The sequence below is a fragment of the Anomaloglossus baeobatrachus genome, chromosome 11 (assembly GCF_048569485.1).
Source record: "Anomaloglossus baeobatrachus isolate aAnoBae1 chromosome 11, aAnoBae1.hap1, whole genome shotgun sequence".
NCBI classification, from domain to species: domain Eukaryota; kingdom Metazoa; phylum Chordata; class Amphibia; order Anura; family Aromobatidae; genus Anomaloglossus; species Anomaloglossus baeobatrachus.
Window position 1 is genome coordinate 97,403,294 of NC_134363.1, and position 25,643 is coordinate 97,428,936.

Genomic DNA, 25,643 nt, shown 5'->3' on the forward strand with positions numbered 1-25,643 from the left:
GGTTCTCAGTTACCTCCAAGATATGCAAATGCTGAAAGTGACATGTACAGGAGAGGAGATTCATACAAAGGCAAGTAACACCAGTATAAGGTACATTTGTACAGGTCTATACCTCTTGCACTGGTCTATGGTAATGAGCCTAACAGAACCGGAGGTAATCTATGGTTGTAGTTGTTTCTAAACGGAGATCAACATAGATATAAACATCACTCAGGTGTACAGCGGACCACATGACCAGAGAGGTAACATATAAGAACATATACGAGATAGGTATACTACCTGGAAAACTGTAGTAATTGATAGTAGAAAAAGGGAAACAATAAGATTCCCTCACTGAATGGTTCTCAGTTACCTCCAAGATATGCAAATACTGAAAGTGACATGTACAGGAAAGGAGATTCATACAAAGGCAAGTAACACCAGTATAAGGTACATTTATACAGGGATATGCTGAACAGTTTGTCTGTATTACCTTTATGTGGCAATTAGAGGGAAGCCATAGGGAGCTGTTGCCATAAACAGGGGGACATGTGTCCCTGTAGGACTGGATAAGGAACCCTGTATAAGGCATGTAATTAAGGATCACATACAGAAAACCAGTGACATGGCACTAAATGAAGCACATAGCTGGAGAGTTTCACAGGGAAAACTAAGTAACCTGTCAGGCAGTATAGGTGAAAAGGTTCTGGGGAGAGGCAAAGGAAGAAATCAGTGGTAACCTGCCAGGTGTGGGGGGGGGGAGGAAGGGAGGATGGATAACACATACCTTGTGGTGGTGGCATAGGGTATAGGCCCCTGGGAAGCGTGCGACCTGCTGTGTCGCGGGGGCCTTTTTATATTGTGAGGAGGTTAGCGTCCATAGTCCCACTTCCTGGCTGTGGAACGCAGTGTGCTGCCCGTGGAACGCACGCCGCGCATGCGCAGTGCCATTATCAGCACCGCGCATGCGCAGGGGGCGAACCGCAAGACAGGGAGGCGGACGGTAAACAAGGGGCGTGTGTGCAGGCATACTGGGTGTGGGATGATAGTGAACTGGCCTGTGGATTGCACGCCGCTCGCGCGCCGTGCCTGGCTATTTTCACAATGCACGAGCCGGGCACAGAGCACAGGTCAGAGTGTATGGCTGACAGCAGTGTTAGGGAAATGACTGTTACAACTACATCCATAGTGCCTGGTGACGTTCTTACATAGGTGAAGGTGACGATTATACTGTGGATAACCGATGCTGGTGCCCATAGGTGAGGGGTCAAGTAGAAGAAGGTGCCTATAAACAAAGAGAAAGAAGGTTAGGGACAAGGTTTCTATATAGAAATACCATATCATGACATAGTCCTTATACTAGAGTTTTACAGTCTTTATACTAGTGTTTTACAGTCTAATGCATAGAGGACACAATGAGTTACCATCCAATTCACTTGAATATAACAAGGCCCCATATAAAGTACAAGAGTCACTTAAAATGCAAGGAGAGTTCCATATAACCTTCATAAGCAGAAGGGGACAATAATGCAGAACAAACAGCATCATAAACACATATCGTGTTCCCTATTGAGACCTTTGGGTTCTAGCGTGTTCAGGGTAAAAATCCAGTAAGATTCCCTCTCTTTAAGGGTACGTATACGATTACCACCCCTTCTGGAAGGAGGGACATGTTCAAGTACCTGGTACTTAAGTTGGGCGATGGTATGACCCTGTGTGATGAAATGATATGGAATAGGTAAAAGGATTTGTTTGCATCTTATCGTGGATTTGTGTTTACTGATGCGGTCTCGGACATGCTGGGTGGTCTCCCCAACATATCCGAGACCGCAAGGGCATTTGATCAAATAAACCACGAAAGAGGATTCACACGTGAAGAATCCTCGTATGGGAAAAATGCGGCCCGACAGGGGATGAGTGAAGGTGTCCCCCTTGGTGAGATTGTTACACTGTACACAGTGGTGACAGGGAAAGTGTCCCTTTCTGGGAGTACCCAGAAAGGTTTGTTTCTGTATAAACCTGTTGGAACCAATGTCGGCTCTGACAAAGTTATCCCGGAGATTGCGGGGTCTCTTGTTGCAGAACAAGGGAAGTGAGTCAAATTCCCTAACATCAGGGTAGGATTTACCTAGGAGTGGCCAATGCTTACATATAATACCCCTAATTAAGGGAGATAAAGGATGATATGTATTAACGCACGTGATGCGCGGAGCCATCCTGTCAATAATGGATTCATGGGAGGATTTCCTATCAGCAATCTCAGCTGGCTATCCCCTTTGGAGGAACTTTTCACTCATCTCTAAGGCTCTTATACCCCGTTGTATCATGGTGATACTATCAGGGGGTTCCCTTAGCACAGATTTGTTTGTTAAACCGACTGATCGCAACAGCCTGTTGCATTACACTAGTTGCCATCCCCGTCACACGAAACAAGGACTCCCCATTTCCCAACATAGACGGGTCGAGCGGATAGTGTCTGATCCGATACAACGGGGTATAAGAGCCTTAGAGATGAGTGAAAAGTTCCTCCAAAGGGGATACCCAGCTGAGATTACTGATAGGAAATCCTCCCATGAATCCATTATTGACAGGATGGCTCCGTGCATCACGTGCGTTAATACATATCATCCTTTTTCTCCCTTGATTAGGGGTATTATATGTAAGCATTGGCCACTCCTAGGTAAATCCTACCCTGATGTTAGGGAATTTGACTCACTTCCCTTGTTCTGCAACAAGAGACTCCGCAATCTCCGGGATAACTTTGTCAGGGCCGACATTGGTTCCAACAGGTTTATACAGAAACAAACCTTTCTGGGTACTCCCAGAAAGGGACACTTTCCCTGTCACCACTGTGTACAGTGTAACAATCTCACCAAGGGGGACACCTTCACTCATCCCCTGTTGGGCCGCATTTTTCCCATACGAGGATTCTTCACGTGTGAATCCTCTTTCATGGTTTATTTGATCAAATGCCCTTGCGGTCTCGGATATGTTGGGGAGACCACCCAGCATGTCCGAGACCGCATCAGTAAACACAAATCCACGATAAGATGCAAACAAATCCTTTTACCTATTCCATATCATTTCATCACACAGGGTCATACCATCGCCCAACTTAAGTACCAGGTACTTGAACACGTCCCTCCTTCCAGAAGGGGTGGTAATCGTATACATACCCTTAAAGAGAGGGAATGTTACTGGATTTTTACCCTGAACACGCTAGAACCCAAAGGTCTCAATAGGGAACACGATATGTGTTTATGATGCTGTTTGTTCTGCATTATTGTCCCCTTCTGCTTATGAAGGTTATATGGAACTCTCCTTGCATTTTAAGTGACTCTTGTACTTTATATGGGGCCTTGTTATATTCAAGTGAATTGGATGGTAACTCATTGTGTCCTCTATGCATTAGACTGTAAAACACTAGTATAAAGACTGTAAAACTCCAGTATAAGGACTATGTCATGATATGGTATTTCTATATAGAAACCTTGTCCCTAACCTTCTTTCTCTTTGTTTATAGGCACCTTCTTCTACTTGACCCCTCACCTATGGGCACCAGCATCGGTTATCCACAGTATAATCGTCACCTTCACCTATGCAAAAACGTCACCAGGCACTATGGATGTAGTTGTAACAGTCATTTCCCTAACACTGCTGTCAGCCATACACTCTGACCTGTGCTCTGTGCCCGGCTCGTGCATTGTGCAAATAGCCAGGCACGACGCGCGAGCGGCGTGCAATCCACAGGCCAGTTCACTATCATCCCACACCCAGTATGCCTGCACACACGCCCCTTGTTTACCGTCCGCCTCCCTGTCTTGCGGTTCGCCCCCTGCGCATGCGCGGTACTGATGACGGCACTGCGCATGCGCGGCGTGCGTTCCACGGGCAGCACACTGCGTTCCACAGCCAGGAAGTGGGACTATGGACGCTAACCTCCTCACAATATAAAAAGGCCCCCGCGACACAGCAGGTCGCACGCTTCCCAGGGGCCTATACCCTATGCCACCACCACAAGGTATGTGTTATCCGTCCTCCCTTCCTCCCCCCCCCCCCCCACACCTGGCAGGTTACGACTGATTTCTTCCTTTGCCTCTCCCCAGAACCTTTTCACCTATACTGCCTGACAGGTTACTTAGTTTTCCCTGTGAAACTCTCCAGCTATGTGCTTCATTTAGTGCCATGTCACTGGTTTTCTGTATGTGATCCTTAATTACATGCCTTATACAGGGTTCCTTATCCAGTCCTACAGGGACACATGTCCCCCTGTTTATGGCAACAGCTCCCTATGGCTTCCCTCTAATTGCCACATAAAGGTAATACAGACAAACTGTTCAGCATATCCCTGTACAAATGTACCTTATACTGGTGTTACTTGCCTTTGTATGAATCTCCTTTCCTGTACATGTCACTTTCAGTATTTGCATATCTTGGAGGTAACTGAGAACCATTCAGTGAGGGAATCTTATTGTTTCCCTTTTTCTACTATCAATTACTACAGTTTTCCAGGTAGTATACCTATCTCGTATATGTTCTTATATGTTACCTCTCTGGTCATGTGGTCCGCTGTACACCTGAGTGATGTTTATATCTATGTTGATCTCCGTTTAGAAACAACTACAACCATAGATTACCTCCGGTTCTGTTAGGCTCATTACCATAGACCAGTGCAAGAGGTATAGACCTGTACAAATGTACCTTATACTGGTGTTACTTGCCTTTGTATGAATCTCCTCTCCTGTACATGTCACTTTCAGCATTTGCATATCTTGGAGATAACTGAGAACCGTTCAGTGAGGGAATACTATTATTTCCCTTTTTCTACTATCAATTATTACACAGTATTCCAGGTAGTATGCCTATCTCGTATATGTTCTTATATATGTTACCTCTCTCGTCATGTGATCCGCTGTACACCTGAGTGATGTTTATATCTATGTTGATCTCCGTTTAGAAACAACTATAACCATAGATTGCCTCCAGCTCTGTTATGCTCGTTACCATAGACCAGTGCAAGAGGTATAGACATACTTATCCGTTTTCTCACTGGACGCCATATATGAAAAAGAGTTTGTTTCTTCAGGTTTTAGCTTTGTGATTTTTCACATACCATTTATTCTTTTTTTAGACATAGGATCGTAATTTCCTGATCTCTTATACCTAATGGTGATGACCATTTTCAATTCAACGTGTATTCTCCCATTATGATATAGGTGGGTTTATGCTTGCTGTACTCACATGATTATCATTATGCATTTTTCTAGCCTAATAGGTCATGTATACGTTGTAATGCTTTCTTCATGCATCTCCAGGAATTATTATGTGCTACATAAGATGATCTGTATATCCACTGCATCAGTCATTTTATGATGCTTATTGTGAAAAGAATTTTGCTCTATGGGTTGTGTTATACCATGTACTAATTTCATTTTCATTTTTTGTATTCTCTATAATTTTTTCTGTTAGATAATTCTATCCTTGATAACGACCGACACGGTTGAAACGTTGGATGAATTAGTCTTGTTTTTTGCACTAATAAATTTGATTCTGCATTCAAGAATACTTTCTCATGTCCTCATTCCTCTTAGTGTGCCAGAACTAGTACTATTTTGATTGCCAGACATAGGGGACATGTGGCATCACTGGGGGCCGTGTGTCAGCCATAGGGGACATGTGCCAGCCATAGGGGACGTGTGCCAGCAATAGGGGACATGTGGCATCACTGGGGGCTGTGCGCCAGCCACAAGGGGCTGTGTGCTAACCATAGGGGCCGTGTGCCAGTCATAAAGGACGTGTGCCAGCCATAGGGGACATGTGGCATCACTGGGGGATGTGTGCCAGCACAAGGGGGCTATATTCAATATAAGGTGGCCATATCCAGATTAAGCGGGCTAATTTTAGGATAGGGGGCTATGAGGGACATATACGCTATATGATTTTTTACACGGACACTGGCATTATAAGACGTACCCCATTTATTAAAAAATTCTCTATTCCTTCACCAAATTTGGGGGTGCGTCTTATAATCAGGTGCGTCATATAAAGCGAAAAATATGGTATATCTTCGGTCTTTCCGATTTTCTCTTCATAGTGCTACAATAGCATTAAAGAGTAACTTAACTTTTACCATTTCTTTTAATACTTTTTGCCCCTTTAATTCCCTGCTGATTGGTGGGGGCCAGGTCTCCTCAAAAGCTTGCTGAGAAGTGCACAGCTCAGAAGCAGAAGGTACAGGAGCTCCTGTCTGAGTGCACACTCAGAGCAGAGTACCCACTCAATAGGAAATCTAATCTATGAGGACTGGTGTGGGGTCCCAGGCCTGAACCCCCCACCAATAGCTCAAAAGCCTCCTGAGAAGTGCGCAGCTCAGAAGCAGAAGGTACAGGAGCCCCTAGCTTAGCACATACACAGAGCAGAGTATACACTCAATAGAAAATCTAATACTTGTAGACTGGTGTGGGGTCCCAGTCCTAAGGCCCCCACCAATAGCTCAAAAGCCATCTAAGAAGTGCACAGCTCAGAAGCAAAAGGTACAGGATCTCCTAGCTGAGTACACACTCAGAGCATAGTACCCACTCAATAGGAAATTAAGTCTTGTAGATTGGTGTGGAGTCCCAGTCTTGAGCTCCCATCAATAGCTCAAAAGATATCTGAGAAGTGGGCACAGCTCAGGTTGGGGCATGGAGAGTGGAGTACAAATTCCATAGAAAGTGTATGACTTTGTATGGAGTATGGATTCAGTGACTTTCTATTTAATCCGTACTATGCTGTGGCAGCAGATCATTTATCCCTGAATGCTGTAAATGCTTAGGTTTTTATAGGTGAAATAATTTTCAAACATTCCATCAAATAAATGTGATATAAAAAACATTCAGGACTTGGGGCTCCTTCTTATTTTTCTTGTGGACACAACCAGTTGTACATATTTCTGTATAATAATTTGGATGTTTAGGCAAGTTGTTTTATTTTGGCACTTTGTATTGACTCTCCAGTCTGTTTGCCAATTGGTAACTCATAATAATTGGAAATTACTTTTTATTGAAGAACCTGTATGTTTTCTCATACTGCAGCCTAACAAAGTCCATGAGAAATCTTGTTACCGTTTTAATGCTGAAAACCCAGTCGCTGCTTGGCTGACTTTTGTGCAGCTGGTTATAAAGATTAATATCTCAACTTCTACAATGCACAAATCTAAGTTACTGTACAAAAGTATTTACGAATCCTCATTAGATATCACCATAGCAAATAGCGCTGAACAATGCAATTGGCAATGCTAAAAAAAATAGGTAAGATTTTGCTCATATCTAAAGCATCATGAACATAGTTGACGACTGATTGGAAAGTACAACACAGTCATTAGTTTATGTTCATGCTACACTTAAGGTTGTCGCTGTCACCAGTTAATTGAGTTTTTATGAAACCACTTTAAGATAATAATAGGGCTTGTTTTACCTATATCATGGGTGTATTTAGTGTCTACGTAATAGTGATATTTTAGCATGAGACCCACAGTGCCTGTGACACTGCCATATAAATAAATCAATCCAATCTGCACAATTTTGTCAAAACAGTGAAATTAATGATCGGAATAATAATTTTCTGTAAACGGGAGATTACCGCTTTTTGACATCCTGATTGTTAGTATCGATTGGCACAAAGAATTGTCACACATTGCAAATCTGTAAGGTTTTTAGCTGGCAGAATACACAAATCTAGAACTAGTATAATAGTTCAAAATGCTGCCTGAGGGGAGAAGATATTATTGAAACAGTTAAGGCCATTTGTGTTTTAGAGAACTCCATGGAAGTGTATAAAGTGGAAAGGGGAACTTTACAGGTCAGGTTGCTAGGAACGTCTGTAATGGCATAGAGATAAAAAGTTTAGAAAGAAGTCTGAAATAGTGTGACGTCATTGAGGTAAAAAATATAATAATAAAATAAAGATTTCTTTATGGCACGATCCTTTTTCTTTTTAATAAAATGACCAAAGCATGTGAAGCATTGATACCACAATGTAAGGAACTAGATGGCTTTCTTTCGATGCAGGATTATTTTTTAATAATAGGCGATGCAGCTAGTGAACAAATCAAACTATAGACTTCAAGAGGGTCAAAGGCTGTTCTTGTAGACCAAAGAAGGCTTTCCCAATGTAATTCTTATCTTTTATCTATGGAAAAAACAACAAAATTGAATGTAGTTCATTGTAGCTGCTTACATTGTGAAGAAAGTTGCATCATCATTGGACTGAACCACCTGCTAGAACATTTACACCATACATAGTGAAGTTCTTCTTTAGTATACCTGATGATATTCAGTTTGGGAATGAACCCTATATGCATTAAACGTCTTTGCAGTGCTACTCTGGTGGTCATCCATTGTATATGTCATTGTAGAATTGTTAATCTGCAATTGTTTGTTTTTTTCTTCATTGAGATCTGTTTTTTTGTCCTGATTAACAAATCCAGGCTGACATTTTCATCTCAGTGATACTTCTTCTGGCAAACACTCAAAAGAAATGTGTCTGTACCTTTCTGTATCATGAGGTTTTCATGGGCTTTTAAAGTAACATTTAGACAAATAAGGTGCTGTGTTTTCAACGTATTTTCAATTTTAACACTATCACCCGTGACATCATTTAATGCCAATGACTGTTCCATCATCTTGGCGGTGGAGGCAGCTTCATACAATAAAGCGATTAAATAAAAAGGCAAAAAAATGCTCTTTCCATTACTCCTGGAAACTGGAGCGATCATCTGCAAGTTTTAAGAGCAGCTGATTACAAAGTAAGCAATAAGAAAATTGTAAGGAAGCCACATAACAAAATCAACTGCCTTTTTACCTAATATAGAAAAAGGGAATAGTAAAAATAAGCAGCTTAGACTGTAACCTCATTCTTGCTCCCAGTACGCAGATGTTGGCTGGGCAGATGGCCAGGAATAAATTGGAGTTGTTCAATGGTGTTTTGACGCTTGGTAGCAAATGCTTGCCGCCGATTGGCAGTGTGGTTAGCCATATCCCATGCCATCTTAGGAGAATTAGAAGTGGGGTGGGAATTCATTTTAATCATGTGGTGGCGTTCTAGCATTGGTGTGCTAACACAAACATTGGTGTGAGAAAGGGCTTTTTGGTGCCCAAGACGCATTTCTTGGAATGGTGTTGGCCCTCGATGATGGATTCTTTCAGGAGACAGAAGATGCTCTTGTGAGTGCAAGACTTCACGAGAAAGAAGACGTTCTTGAGAGATGAGTCGATCTCTAGGTATAGTATAATCGTGATGAACAGGATAGTAATTGTCTGAAAGGATATGCTCCTGGGACATGACACGTCTCGGTGTCTGGGATTTTTCCAGGTAGCCATCACGTTCATAGTTCATCTTCATGACATGAAGTGGAAGAGTACCACGTGTTAGTTCTGCTAGATGTTTTCGCTTTAAATAAAAGTCATCCATATCTTTCTCTGCTTTAAAAAATGCAATAGAATACATGGTTAGCGATTTAAACTGTCTCAGTCATTTCACATTGTTATTTAGGGAAAAAAAGATCATTAGTTTTATATGAATTGCAATTACTAATAAAGAGATGAAGTCAGGAAAGATGCTGTGCATACGTCACAAAGTACTATATTTTTTACAAATATAAAACTTTCTGTGTTTGACGTTGTTCAAGGAAATTATTATAAAGTGCTCATGTACTTGTAGTAAATTTCCACTTCCCATCATGTTGTTTTTTTTAGAAATTCTAATGGTATTAAAGAAGTGGTTTACCCATATTTATTATTGGCCACAACGATATTATGTTGAGACACAAGGTTTTTCTCAAATACCTTGTATTGCCAACAGTGCCTCTGAGCGGCGTTATTACAGTCAACTTTTCCCCATCACCTGACCCCCGGGTTCTGTGATGTTTGGGATCCGGTGATGTCATGTCAACTTCCTACTCACCTGACATCACCGCGGCCGGCCCCAGTCTCCGTGAATCACTGGGCTGTGGGCAGAGCTTCACCGCTCATCACAGCCCAGCATCCCTCTTGCTTGCGCGCTCTGCAAGCAAAGGAGGAGTGAGCAGGAAGGTGCTGCCTTGTGGCGCTGTCTGTGACGAGCGGTGAAACTCTGCCCACAGCCCAGTCACTCACGGAGACTTTAGCCGGCCGCGGTGATATCAAGTGAGCAGGAAGTTGACGTGACATCACTGGATGCCTGAGGTCCCGGAGCCCCGTGGGTCAGGTGATGGGGAAGGGTAGTCCGCAATAGTGCCGCTCACTGGCACTATTGGCAACACAAGGTATTTGAGAGAAATCTTCTTTCTCAACATAATATCGTTGTGGCCAGTAATGAATGTGGGTGAACCACCTCTTTAAGTGTTCATATTTATGTACAACAATCTTCATGTTCTTCCCTTGATTTATGGTCCCAAATTACCTGTAGACATAAATGTAAAAGCTATAATTACAGATTCATAGCCAGTAGAGGGAGATTATTATATGCGGATGTATAATTGAGTTCCATACATACCAGTATGCAGTTAGTCACTAAGCTGTCTATGGGTGATTACATGAAGCCAGCAGGTTATCATTTAAATATTTATTGCATGCTTTTTGACTTTGGTATCAGAAAATTGATCCAACAATAATAATGATATACTGTATTATTAATAAATTAATCAACACAGAGTTTGGAATCTATTCAGAAAAAATGGTGGATATTTAGGTTTTATGAACTGTCTTTATTATAAGGCAGGGTTATTACGCTGTGGCTGCCACATGTGGCTTAAACTGCACCATTGTCAATGACTGCATGATTTTATAGGGAATATTTCCATTTTTTGCTATTATTGTCAGCCACATGGGACAGATTTCAGTCTCATGTGGAGTGAACACCAAACCTGGTACTGCAACTAGGGGCTGTTGTTTTTATTAAAGAAGCAGTTCTCGTAACAGTCCCTTATACTGCTATTTAATTTGGACGGGGTTGCACAGCTCTATAATTGTTGCAGTGGTTCTGTGGGATTGCAGTTGATAAACAGTGAAAAGTATGAGGGTTTGTGAGGGTTGTTTTTTTTTGTAGGTGTATGAAACCCATTTAATATTAAGAGATATTTAGGTCAGATTGTTAAACTAAACCAGTTCTTGTTCTCTGGAGGATCTATTGACATTTCCCTGACCATTAATGCATTTATTCCTTGTATTTGTTGCACTCACATTAAAAAAATATCCTGTGAAACGTTTAGGAATTACAACCATTTTTCTACATGCCTCCTCATTTCAGGGGCTCAAAAGTAATTGGAAAAATTTACTTTACCATAAATAAAATGTTCATTTTTAACACTTTGTAGAGAATCCTCTGCAGACAATGACTGCCTGAAGTCTGGAAGCCATGGACGTCACCAAACGCTGGGATTCCTCCTTTGTGATGCTTTGTCGCCTTTACTGTTGCTGGCTTCAGCTGTTGCTTGTTTATTGGTCTTTTTTCCCTATGTTGTTTTCTAAGCATGTGAAATGCAGCTCAATGGGGTTGAGCTGTTGGGATTGACATGGACATTGCAGAGTATTCCACTGTTTTCCTTACAAATCTCCTGGGTTGCTTTCGTAATATATTTTGGGTCATTATCCATCTGTCATGTGAAGTTCTGTCCAATCAATCTAGCTGAATTTGGTTAAATCTGAGCATAAAGTTTCACCTATACACTTTAGAATTCATCTGTCCGCTTCTGTCTTCAGTCACATCATCAATAAACACTATTGACCCAGGGCCATGGGAAGCCATCACACTACCTCCACTATGTGTTACAGAAGATGTGATATGCTTTGGATCAGGAGCCGCTCCAAGAATTCTCCATACTTTGTTCTTCCCACAATTCTGGTACAGGTGGATATTTGTTTCATCTGACCAAAGAATTATGTTCCAGAACTGGGTGGCTTCTTTAGATATTTTTTGGCAACGTCTCTTTTTATTTTTAAGGCTGATTAATGTATTGCACCTTGTGATGATCCCCCTGTATTTTCTCTCATAAAGTCATCTCTTTATGGTAGACTTATGGTAGATATTGAAACAGCAACTTCCTGGAGAGTGTTCTTCTTTTGAGCAGATGTTGTGAAGGGGTTTTTCTTTACCATAGAAAGCATTCTGTGATTATCCAGCACTGTTGTTTTCCATGGATGTTCAGGATTTTTTGCCTTCTTAAAACCAACAGTACGCTTTTTTTGCAGAATGTACCAAACTATTGATTTGGCCACTCCTAACATTTCTATTTGATGGATTTCTCCTTTTTTCAGCCTAATGATGCTCTGTTTCTCCTTCATTGAGAGCTCGTTTGACTCCATGTCGTCAATTTGCTTTCAGATGCAAATCTCATACTTGAAATTAGCTCCAGACCTTTTATTTGCTTCATTGATGAGGGAAAATCCCATGCAGCCTATTAAGGGCTTTTTTGATAATTACCCAAATACTTTTTAGTCCGTTGAATATGAATCAGATTCATATTAAAGAGCTGTAATTCCTAAACTTTACTCCAATTAGGATGTGAATACCCTGAAGTTAATCTGAGACTCTGCACTTTAAGCCTATACTGATTATACAACTGTATCTTGAATTTCTTTTGGTAAACAGATAAAATGCCAAAACGTATGTCACTGTCCAAATATTTCTGGACCTAACTGTAATTTGATTAAACACATGATACCATTCCTTTAAATCAGAGGTCACAAACATGCGGCCTGTGGGCCACATGCGGCCCCCAAGGCTGATTGTTGCGGCCCGCAGACCCCGTTACGATCGCAACTCTATGCCCGGGGCTGGGCCGTCAGGACTAGAGATGAGCCACCCCTCTAGAGTTCGAGTTCGGTTCGGTTCATTGAACGGTACCCCGTTCGACAAGCCGTTCGACGAAACCCTCGAACCCCATTGAAAACAATGGGAGGCAATCACAAACACCTAAAAACACCTGGAAAACACCCTCAAAGTTGTCCAAAAGGTGCCAAACAACTCCCAAGACAACACAAACACATGGGAAAGTGACAAGGACAAATACCCATGTGAAAACTAAACAGCTGGATGAGGAAAAAGAGGAGGAGGCACAGATAAAGGCATGGCATGCCCTTCTAAAGTCATGTAAAACACAGCAAGGGGACTCCAAGCAGAGTCTCCCTTTATTCCAAAAATTGGGCCCCACACACCACTTCAGTGGCAGCACTTGTGCCCCATTTGCAAACTTGAAAGGTAGATTTGCATCAAGCACATTCCAAAATACGCCAGCCTTAACTGTCCCCAGGATGACACCGGGATAGGTAGCAAAGTCTTTGCTGAACCATGACTTGTTCATCTTGGCTCATTTTTAAAAACACAGCAAGGGTTACTCCAAGCGGAGTCTCCCTTTTTTCCAAAAATTGGGCCCCACAGACACCATTTTAGTGGCAGCACTAGTGCCCTGGTTGCAAACAGGATGTTTTGATTTGCATCAAGCACATTCCAAAATACGCCAGCCTTAGCTGTCGCCCGATGACACCGGGGAAGGTCTAGCAAAATCTTTGCTGATCCCAGATCTGTTCATCTTGGCTCATTTTTAAAAACACAGCAAGGGTTACTCCAAGCGGAGTCTCCCTTTTTTCCAAAAATTGGGCCCCACAGACACCACTTCAGTGGCAGCACTTGTGCCCTAGTTGCAAACAGGATGTTTTGATTGCATCAAGCATATTCCAAAATACGCCAGCCTTAGCTATGCCCAAGATGACACCGGGATAGGTAGCAAAGTCTTTGCTGATCCCAGATCTGTTCATCTTGGCTCATTTTTAAAAACACAGCAAGGGTTACTCCAAGCGGAGTCTCTCTTTTTTCCAAAAATTGGACCCCACAGACAGAACTTTAGTGACAGCACTTGTGCCCTAGTTGCAAATAGGATGTCTTGATTTGCATCAAGCACATTCCAAAATACGCCAGCCTTAACTGTCCCTAGGATGACACCGGGATAGGTAGCAAAGTCTTTGCTGATCCCAGATCTGTTCATCTTGGCTCATTTTTAAAAACACAGCAAGGGTTACTCCACGCGGAGTCTCCCTTTTTTTCCAAAAATTGGGCCCCGCAGACACCACTTCAGTGGCAACACTTGTGCTCTAGTTGCAAACAGGATGTTTTGATTTGCATCAAGCACAATCCAAAATACGCCAGCCTTAACTGTCCCCAGGATGACACCAGGATAGATAGCAAAGTCTTTGCTGATCCCAGATCAGTTCATCTTGGCTCATTTTTAAAAACACAGCAAGGGTTACTCCAAGCGGAGTCTCCCTTTTTTCCAAAAAATGGGCCCCACAGACACCACTTCAGTGGCAGCACTTGTGCCCAAGTTGCAAACAGGATGTTTTGATTTGCATCAAGCACATTCCAAAATACGCCAGCCTTAGCTGTCGCCCTGATGACACCGGGGAAGGTCTAGCAAAGTCTTTGCTGATTCCAGATCTGTTCATCTTGACTCATTTTTAAAAACACAGCAAGGGTTACTCGAAGCGGAGTCTTCCTTTTTTCCAAAAATTGGGCCCCACAGACACCACTTCAGTAGCAGCACTTGTGGCCTAGTTGCAAACAGGATGTTTTGATTTGCATCAAGCACATTCCAAAATACGCCAGCCTTAACTGTCCCCAGAATGACACCGGAATAGGTAGCAAAATCTTTGCTGAACCATGACTTGTTCATCTTGGCTCATTTTTAAAAACACAGCAAGGGTTACTCCAAGCGGAGTCTCCCTTTTTTCCAAAAATTGGGGCCCACAAACACCACTTCAGTGGCAGCATGTGTGCCCTAGTTGCAAACAAGATGTTTTGATTTGCATCAAGCACATTCCAAAATACGCCAGCCTTAACTGTCCCCAGGATGACACCGGGATAGGTAGCAAAAGTCTTTGTTGATCTCAAATCTGTTCGTCTTGGCTCATTTTTAAAAAAACAGCAAGAGTTACTCCAAGCGGAGTCTCCTTGTTTCCAAAAACTGGGCCCCACAGACACCACTTCAGTGGCAGCACTTGTGCCCTAGTTGCAAACAGGATGTTTTGATTTGCAACAAGTAAATTCCAAAATACGCCAGCCTTAGCTGTCGCCCGGATGACACCGGGGAAGGTTTAGCAAAGTCATTGCTGATCCAAGATCTGTTCATCTTGGCTCATTTTTAAAAACACAGCCTGGGTTACTCCAAGCGGAGTCTCCCTTTTTTCCAAAAATTGGACCCCACAGACAGAACTTCAGTGACAGCACTTGTGCCCTAGTTGCAAACAGGATGTTTTGATTTGCATCAAGCACATTCCAAAATACGCCAGCCTTAACTGTCCGCAGGATAACACCGGGATATGTAGCAAAGTCTTTGCTGATGCCAGATCTGTTCATTTTGGCTCATTTTTAAAAACAAAGCAAGGGTTACTCCAACCAGAGTCTCTTTTTTTTTCCAAAAATTGGGCCCCACAGACACCACTTCAGTTGCAGCACTTGTGCCCTAGTTGCAAACAAGATGTTTTGATTTGCATCAAGCACATTCCAAAATACGCCAGCCTTAACTGTCGCCAGAATGACACCAGGATAGGTAGCAAAGTCTTTGCTGAACCATGACTTGTTCATCTTGGCTCATTTTTAAAAACACAGCAAGGCTTACTCGAAGCAGAGTCTCCCTTTTTTCCAAAAATTGGGCCCCACAGACACAACTTTAGTGGCACCACTTGTGCCCTAGTTTTAAACAGGATGTTTTGATTTGCATCAAGCACATTCCAAAATACGCCAGCCTTAGCTGTCGCCCGGATGACACGGGGGAAGGTCTAGCAAAGTCTTTGCTGATCCCAGACCTGTTCATCTTGGCTCATTTTTAAAAAACACAGCAAGGGTTACTCCAAGCAGAGTCTCCCTTTTTTCCAAAAAGTTTGGACCCCACAGACACCACTTCAGTCGCAGCACTTGTGACCTAGTTGCAAACAGGATGTTTTGATTTGCATCAAGCACATTCCAAAATACGCCAGCCTTAACTGTCCCCAGGATGAAACCGGGATAGGTAGCAAAGTTTTTGCTGAACCATGACTTGTTCATCTTGGCTCATTTTTAAAAGCACAGCAAGGGTTACTCCAAGCGGAGTCTCCCTTTTTTCCAAAAATTGGGCCCCACAGACACCTCTTCAGTGGCAGCACTTGTGCCCTATTTACAAACAGGATGTTTTGATTTGCATTAAGCACATTCCAAAATACGCCAGCCTTAACTGTCCCCAGGATGACACCGGGGAAGGTCTAGCAAAGTCTTTGCTGATCCCAGATCTGTTCATCTTGGCTCATTTTTAAAAACACAGCAAGTGTTACTCCAAGCGGAGTCTCCCTTTTTTCCAAAAATTGGGTCCCACAGACACCACTAGGTCAGTGGCAGCACTTGTGCCCTAATTGCAAACAGGATGTTTTGATTTGCATCAAGCACATTCCAAAATACGCCAGCCTTAACTGTCCCCAGCTTGACACAGGAAGAGGTAGCAAAGTCTTTGCGGATCCCAGATCTGTTCATCTTGGCTTATTTTTAAAAACACAGGAAGGGTTACTCAAAGTGGAGTCTCCCTTTTTTCCAAAAATTGGGCCCCACAGACACCACTTCAGTGGCAGCACTTGTGCCCTAGTTGCAAACAGGATGTTTTCATTTGCATCAAGCACATTCCAAAATACGCCAGCTTTAACTGTCCCCAGGATGACACCGGGATAGGTAGCAAAGTCCTTGCTGAACCATGACTTGTTCATCTTGGCTCATTTTTAAAAACACAGCAATGGTTACTCCAAGCAGAATCTCCCTTTTTTCCATAAAATTGGGCCCCACAGACACCTCTTCAGTGGCAGCACTTGTGCCCTAGTTGCAAACAGGATGTTTTCATTTGCATCAAGCACATTCCAAAATACGCCAGCTTTAAACGTCCCCAGGATGACCCCGGGGTAGGTAGCAAAGTCTTTGCTGAACAATGACTTGTTCATCTTGGCTCATTTTTAAAAACACAGCAAGGGTTATTCCAAGCGGAGTCTCCCTTTTTTCCAAAAATTGGGCCCCACAGACACCACTTCAGTGGCAGCACTTGTGACCTAGTTGCAAACAGGAAGTTTTGATTTGCATCAAGCACATTCCAAAATATGCCAGCCTTAACTGTCCCCAGGATGAAACCGGGATAGGTAGCAAAGTCTTTGCTGAACCATGACTTGTTCATCTTGGCTCATTTTTAAAAACACAGGAAGGGTTACTCAAAGTGGAGTCTTCCTTTTTTCCAAAAATTGGGCTCTACAGACACCACTTCAGTGGCAACACTTGTGCCCTAGTTGCAAACAGGATGTTTTCATTTGCATCAAGCACATTCCAAAATACGCCAGCTTTAACTGTCCCCAAGATGACACCGGGATAGGTAGCAAAGTCCTTGCTGAACCATGACTTGTTCATCTTGGCTCATTTTTAAAAAAACAGCAATGGTTACTCCAATCAGAATCTCCCTTTTTTCCATAAACTTGGGCCCCACAGACACCACTTCAGTGGCAGCACTTGTGCCCTAGTTGCAAACAGGATGTTTTCATTTGCATCAAGCACATTCCAAAATACGCCAGCTTTAACTGTCCCCAGGATGACACCAGGATAGGTAGCAAAGTCTTTGCTGAACCATAACTTGTTCATCTTGGCTCATTTTTAAAAACACAGCAAGGGTTATTCCAAGCGGAGTCTCCCTTTTTTCCAAAAATTGGGCCCCACAGACACCACTTCAGTGGCAGCACTTGTGCCCTAGTTGCAAACAGGATGTTTTGATTTGCATCAAGCACATTCCAAAATACGCCAGCCTTAACTGTCCCCAGGATGACACCGGGATAGATAGCAAAGTCTTTGCTGATCCCAGATCTGTTCATCTTGGCTCATTTTTAAAAACACAGCAAGGGTTATATCAAGCGGAGTCTCCCTTTTTTCCAAAAATTGGGCCCCACAGACACCACTTCAGTGGCAGCACGTGTGCCCTAGTTGCAAACAAGATGTTTTGATTTGCATCAAGCACATTCCAAAATACGCCAGCCTTAACTGTCCCCAGGATGACACCGGGATAGATAGCAAAGTCTTTGCTGATCCCAGATCTGTTCATCTTGGCTCATTTTTAAAAACACAGCAAGGGTTACTCCAAGCGGAGTCTCCTTGTTTCCAAAAATTGGGCCCCACAGACACCTCTTCAGTGGCAGCACTTGTGCCCTAGTTGCAAACAGGATGTTTTGATTTGCATCAAGCACATTCCAAAATACGCCAGCCTTAGCTGTCACCCGGATGACACTGGGGAAGGTCTAGCAAAGTCTTTGCTGATCCCAGACCTGTTCATCTTGGCTCATTTTTAAAAACACAGCAAGGGTTACTCCAAGCAGAGTCTCCTTTTTTTCGAAAAAGTTTGGACCCCACAGACACCACTTCAGTGGCAGCACTTGTGCCCTAGTTGCAAACAGGATGTTTTGATTTGCATCAAGCACATTCCAAAATACGCCAGCCTTAACTGTCCCCAAGATTACACCGGGATAGGCAGCAAAGTCTTTGCTGATCCCAGATCTGTTCATCTTGGCTCATTTTTTAAAAACACAGCAATTGTTATATCAAGCGGAGTCTCCCTTTTTTCCAAAAATTGGGCCCCACAGACACCACTTCAGTGGCAGCACCTGTGCCCTAGTTGGAAACAAGATGTTTTGATTTGCATCAAGCACATTCCAATATATGCCAGCCTTAACTGTCCCCAGGATGACACCGGGGTAGGTAGCAAAGTCTTTGCTGATCCCCGATCTGTTCATCTTGGCTCATTTTTAAAAACACAGCAAGGGTTATATCAAGCGGAGTCTCCCTTTTTTCCAAAAATTGGGCCCCACAGACACCACTTCAGTGGCAGCACGTGTGCCCTAGTTGCAAACAGGATGTTTTGATTTGCATCAAGCACATTCTAAAATACGCCAGACTTAACTGTCCCCAAGATGACACCGGGATAGGTAGCAAAGTCTTTGCTGAACCATGACTTGTTCTTCTTGGCTCATTTATAAAAACACAGCAAGAGTTACACGCCAGCCTTAGCTGTCGCCCGGATGACACCGGGGAAGGTCTAGCAAAGTCTTTGCTGATCCCAGATCTGTTCATCTTGGCTCATTTTTAAAAACACAGCAAGGGTTACTCCAAGTGGAGTCTCCCTTGTTTCCAAAAATTGGGCCCCACAGACACCACTTCAGTGGCAGCACTTGTGACCTAGTTGCAAACAGGATGTTTTGATTTGCATCAAGCACATTCCAAAATACGCCAGCCTTAACTGTCCCCAAGATGACACTGGGATAGGTAGCAAAGTCTTTGCTGAACCATGACTTGTTCTTCTTGGCTCATTTTTAAAAACACAGCAAGAGTTACACCAAGCAGAGTCTCCCTTTTTTCCAAAAATTGGGCCCCACAGACCAATTCAGTGGCAGCACTTGTGCCCTAGTTGCAAACAGGATGTTTTGATTTACATCAAGCACAATCCAAAATACACCAGCCTTAACGGTCGCCCGGATGACACCGGGGATGGTCTAGCAAAGTCTTTGCTGATCCCAGATCTGTTCATCTTGGCTCATTTTTAAAAACACAGCAAGGGTTACTCCAAGCGGAGTCTCCCTTTTTACCTAAAATTGTGCCCCACAGACACCACATCAGTGGCAGCACTTGTGCCCTAGTTGCAATCAGGATGTTTTGATTTGCATTAAGCACATTCCAAAATACGTCAGCCTTAACTGTCCCCAGGATGACACCGGGATAGGTAGCAAAGTCTTTGCTGAACCATGACTTGTTCATCTTGGCTCATTTTTAAAAACACAGCAAGGGTTACTCCAAGCAGAGTCTCCTTTTTTTCCGAAAATTGTGCCCCACAGACACCACTTCAGTGGCATCACTTGTGCCCCAGTTGCAAACTTGACTGGTACATTTGCATCTAGCACATTCCAAATCCACAAGCATTTACTCTCCCCAGGATGACACAGGGGTAGTAATGTCCTTGTGGATCCATGACTTGTTCATCTTGATGAACGTTATTCTGTCCACATATTCACTAGACAGACGCGTGCTCTTATCTGTCAGCACACACCCAGCAGCACTGAAGACACGTTCAGACACAACGCTTGCAGCTGGACACGACAAGATCTCCAAGGCGTAAGTGGCGAGCTTAGGCCATTTTTCAAGATTTGAAGCCGAAAATGAGCAAGGCTCCAGTTGCAAAGTCATGGCATCGATGTTCATTTGGAGATACTCCTGTATCATCCTCTGCAACCGTTGACTATGTGTCAGACTTTTTGTCTCTGTTGGCCTTGCAAAGGATGGTCTAAAAAAATTATGAAACGATTTAATAAAATTGCCTGATGCCGTTGCGCTCTGCTGCCAGCATAGTAAGGAGGTGTGCGTGATTCCTTGTGCGCAGTTACAACGCTGGTGGCCTGACCAGGCAGGCTTGGGGCGGAGGTGGAGGACCCAGATGAGGTTGAGGAGGCAGAAGTGTTGGAGGAACTTATACATACAGAGGATTAATGCACAAGTCGTGGGGACGGCAAGACTTCTTCAGCAGACCCTTCTCCATCTATCACCATAGTTACCCAGTGTCCAGTCAGTGACATGTAACGCCACTGTCCATGCTTACTGGTCCAAGTATCAGTGGTGAAATGCACCCATTTACACACAGAGTTTGTCAAGGAAGCGGTGATGTTGTGTGCGATATGCTGGTGTAGCGCAGGCACACCTTTCTTAGAGAAGTAGTGGTGACTGGGCATCTGGTACTGGGGCACAGCGACAGACATAAGGTCTAAAAAATCCTGTGTGTCCACCAGGCGGAAAGGCAGCATTTCGGTAGCAAAGAGCTTACAGAGGGATAAAGTCAACCTCTTAGCTTTGTCATGGGTCGGAGGAAATGGCCTTTTATTTGTCCACATCTGACGGACAGAGATCTGGATGCTGTGTGTAGACGGTGGTGAGTAGGGTGTCCCTGGAAAAATGCAGGTTTGTGAGGAAAGTGCAGGCGTAGACATGATGTTGCCTTCATCCAACGTTGGTGCTATCGATGTCTGAGAGAGCTGTACACCCGCACTTGTTTCCCCTTCCAAACCAACTGACGACCTACCAAGCAAACTACCTGTTGCGGTTACAGTGCGAAGGTGTGCGTGGAAAACCAGGTGTGACAGCTGTCCCCACAGTCATAGAAGAAGAAGAGCGCGCGGATGCACTGGAAGGGCCAGCGGTGGTTGGGCCGTTACGCTAGGCCGCATTGCAGCACAGTGAGCTTCCCACTGGGAATTATGCTTGGTGTGACGATTCATGGAAAAAGTTGTCAAACTGGTGAGCTTTTTGCCTCTACTTATAGATTCCCAACAAATTTTACAGATCACATGATTTGGGAGATCCTATGCAAGGTCAAAAAAGGACCAGGCTAGGCAAGGCTTAGAGGACATGTGACCTGGAGAGCCACCCCGACTTGTGCTCAGAGGGAGAGTGGTGGCTGAGGATGCAGTTGTAGACGTGCTACCAGTACTCCGACTCTGTCTAGGAAGGCGCAAGGTAACTTCATCGTCAGTTGCATACTCCTCCACCGCCTCTGTTGACCTCCTCAAGTGCCTGACTGTGGGTTGACAGTAAGTGGGATCTAGAACTTCATCATCAAGCGTTGTGTTTGCACTTCCCTCGCCCTCAGACTTAGCCTCTTCCTGCCCTGACCGAATATTTAAGTTGTCATCCCAATCTGGTATCTGCGTCTCATCGTCATCAGTATGTCCCTCATTGTCTACATCAACAGATGTTACAGTTTGTGAATGAGGCCCTACATTATGCTCATAAATTTGGTCATCAGGGCCTGAATCTGAGTCACAAAGCTTCTGAGCATCACTGCAGACCATTTCCTGTGCTGTACTCACTGTAGCTTGGGAGCAGACCTCTGATTCCCAGGCTATAGTGTGACTGTACAGCTCTGCAGACTCAGCCATCTCTGTTACACCATCCTGTGCAGGGTGGGTAGAGACTTGATAGCTGGGAGAAAGCAAGTGTGATTGGGTTGACAACTCAGAGGACTGTTTTTTTTATGTGGTAGTTGAGGTGGAGGAGAGGGCACTTGTTGGAGCACTTGAGATCCATTCAAGCATTTTCTTTTTTTGTGCATCATCTACCTTTTTACAGTTGTTCGGGTCCGTAAAAAAGGGAGCACATCGGATTGTCCACGGAAAGTAGTAGACATCTTACTTTTGCTGGAAGATGGCTTATATTCAGCAGATGTTAATGTAGGTTTGCCACCTTCCCCAAGGACACAAACTTTTTTTCCTTTACCAACACGCCTGTTTCCCTTTCCACCAGCATCTGTCCTTTTGCCACTCATTTTGTTAGCGACAAGATTAGCCACTTAAAATGTGGTAGCAAAAATTGAGAGGTGGTGTAGATTGCAGAGGTGGTCTAGCTTTATTGACAGCTGAAGAACCAACACTGACTATCCCTGACAATGCAACTATGGCCTTAAAACTGGCAGCACTGTTTGCTATAAGAATAGCGTAGCAAAATGTGCATGAGGGTTGAATTCAGAGGTGCTGGATATTGATTGGCACCAGTGGGACAACAATGGAGTATAGCAGCCACTTTTTGGATGCCACTAATTTTCAGCACTGTTTGCTATAAAAAATAGCGTAGCAAATTGTGCATGAGGGTTGAATGCAGAGGTGCATGGACTTGCTTGGCACCAGTGGGACACAAAATTAGTATAGCAGACACTTTGTGGATGCCACTAATTTTCAGCACTGTTTGCTATAAAAATAGCGTAGCAAAATGTGCATGAGGGTTGAATGCAGAGGTGCTGGAAATTGATTGGCACCAGTGGGACAACAATGGAGTATAGCAGCCACTTTTTGGATGCCACTAATTTTCAGCACTGTTTGCTATAAAAATAGCGTAGCAAAATGTGCATGAGGGTTGAATGCAGAGGTGCTGGGACTTGCTTGGCACAAGTGGGACACAAAATTAGTATAGGAGACACTTTGTGGATGCCACTAATTTTCAGCACTGTTTGCTTTAAAAATAGCGTAGCAAAATGTGCATGAGGGTTGAATGCAGAGGTGCTGGGACTTTCTTGGCACCAGTGGGACACAAAATTAGTATAGCAGACACTTTGTGGATGCCACTAATTTTCAGCACTGTTTGCTTTAAAAATAGCGTGGCAAAATGTGCATGAGGGTTGAATGCAGAGGTGCTGGGACTTGCTTGGCACCAGTGGGACAACAATGGAGTATAGCAGCCACTTTTTGGATGCCACTAATATTCAGCACTGTTTGCTATAAAAATAGCGTAGCAAAATGTGCATGAGGGTTGAATGCAGAGGTGCTGGGACTTGCTTGGCACAGGTGGGACACAAAATTAGTATAGGAGACACTTTGTGGATGCCACTAATTTTCAGCACTGTTTGCTTTAAAAATAGCGTAGCAAAATGTGCATGAGGGTTGAATGCAGAGGTGCTGGGACTTGCTTGGCACCAGTGGGACACAAAATTAGTATAGCAGACACTTTGTGGATGCCACTAATTTTCAGCACTGTTTGCTTTAAAAATAGCGTGACAAAATATGCATGAGGGTTGAATGCAGAGGTGCTGGGACTTGCTTGGCACCAGTGGGACAACAATGGAGTATAGCAGCCACTTTTTGGATGCCACTAATATTCAGCACTGTTTGCTATAGAAATAGCGTAGCAAAATGTGCATGAGGGTTGAATGTAGAGGTGCTGGGACTTGCTTGGCACCAGTGGAACAACAATGGAGTATAGCAGCCACTTTTTGGATGCCACTAATATTCAGCACTGTTTGCTATAAAAATAGCATAGCAAAATGTGCATGAGTGTTGAATGCAGAGGTGCTGGGACTTGCTTGGCACCAGTGGGACAACAATGGAGTATAGCAGCCCCTTTTTGGATGCCACTAATTTTCAGCACTGTTTGCTATAAAAATAGCGTAGCAAAATGTGCATGAGGGTTGAATGCAGAGGTGCTGGGACTTGCTTGGCACCAGTGGGACACAAAATTAGTATAGCAGACACTTTGTGGATGCCACTAATTCTCAGCACTGTTTGCTATAAAAATAGTGTAGCAAAATGTGCATGAGGGCTGAATGCAGAGGTGCTGGGACTTGCTTGGCACCAGTGGGACACAAAATTAGTATAGCAGCCACTTTGTGGATGCCACTAATTTTCAGCACTGTTTGCTAGAAAAATAGCGCAGCAAAATGTGCATGAGGGTTGAATGCAGAGGTGCTGGAAATCGCTTGGCACCAGTGGGACAACAATGGAGTATAGCAGCCACTTTTTGGATGCCACTAAGTTTCAGAACTGTTTGCTATAAAAATAGCGTGGCAAAAGTGGGCAGGTGGGTACAGTGGCCGGGTTCTCTGGGTGAGTGGACAGGAAAGGAAGCCTCACTTTCTATCCCTCCTAATGGTGAAATGCAGCAAGGAATTCCCTGAACTTAGGTACACAGACGCTGTTATCTGAAGCTGTATACAGCGTTTCCATGGACTTGCCTGTCACCTATGGCTCTGAGCCCGAGGAAAAAAGCCCTGAAAAGGGCTGAAATAAACTTCTGTCCCTAATCTGTAGAGCGCTGTGTGTATAGCGTACACAGCCGGAGCAGCGACAGGAGCTGCGTGAGCATTGACTGTCACCTACATGCAGAAAGCAGATAATGGCGCCATGAGGGAAAATGGCCGTATTTATAATGCAAGGATATGTGACATGGACAGCCTATGACACATACCCTTGCTTGTCTGGCAAAAAAGACCACTTTGCTGTGTGTGTGTCTGGGCTTGGCTGATATGCTGGCCCGCCACACTGCACGCGCGCTTAGGGGGAAAAAAAAAAATGGCGATCGCAGCATCCCAGCAGCACTGATCTAAACGCGCCGCCTCCGCACACTATACGCTGAAATTAGATAATAGTGTGAATCACAGAGTGACTCACACTATTACAGTGAAAAGCCAGCTAGTAACTAGCTAGGCTTTTTGCTGATCGAACCGTTCTCGAACGTAACTCGAGCTATCGAGCTTTTAGCAAAAAGCTCGCGTTCAAGTTCGATCTCGAGCACCCCCAAAATAACTCGAACATGAAATTAGCGAACCTTGAACAACGCTCAACTCTAGTCAGGACTTTACTACAATTGAATAATTTGCGGTGCCGTGCAGAGGTGCTGTCTTCCCTATATCAATGGCTGCTGTCCACCAATCAGATGCAAGGAAGTGATGTCGCTGTATGACCTCACCTCCTTGCATCTGATTGGCCGGAGGTAGCCATGGTATAGTGCAAATGGATTCAATTGCAGTAAAGTCCTGCTGGCTGCGGCCCCGGTTATAGAGCTGCGATTGTTACAGGCCGTAACAAGCAGGTACATGCTCACGATCAGGCCCTGCTTCCTGGACGCAGTGGGTTCTGACCTGCGGGGCAGCGATTATCCTCCTTAGGAGACAGCAGCTGCCTGTGCCCGTGATCAGGGTTTGGGGTGCTGCGGTCTCCTTGCTGTATTCTCCCTAGGGAGGGTGTGCGACTCCGCAGCATAAATTCACATGCTGCGGCCTTTGCAAGCCGCACCGCAGGTCAGTTTTCACTTCTGACCGGACAAGCACAGTGAGCATGAGTTTTTTAGAAATCCCATCCACT

The 25,643-nt window shown here is 43.9% G+C and overlaps 1 protein-coding gene across 3 annotated transcripts in view; it reads right to left on the bottom strand.

Annotated features, from left to right (window-relative positions):
* Positions 1 to 5,579: 5,579 nt before the first annotated feature.
* The window catches only part of SHISA7 (shisa family member 7), a 490,738-nt gene continuing 470,674 nt past the window's right edge, over positions 5,580 to 25,643 (bottom strand). For 2 of the 3 annotated variants that reach the window (XM_075327954.1, XM_075327952.1), the window contains one exon: positions 5,580 to 9,440. In XM_075327954.1, the coding sequence (XP_075184069.1) occupies positions 8,857 to 9,440 (584 nt within the window). In that variant the 3' untranslated portion in view covers positions 5,580 to 8,856. The remainder of the gene's footprint in view (positions 9,441 to 25,643) is intronic. The other variant, XM_075327953.1, reaches the window with a different exon arrangement.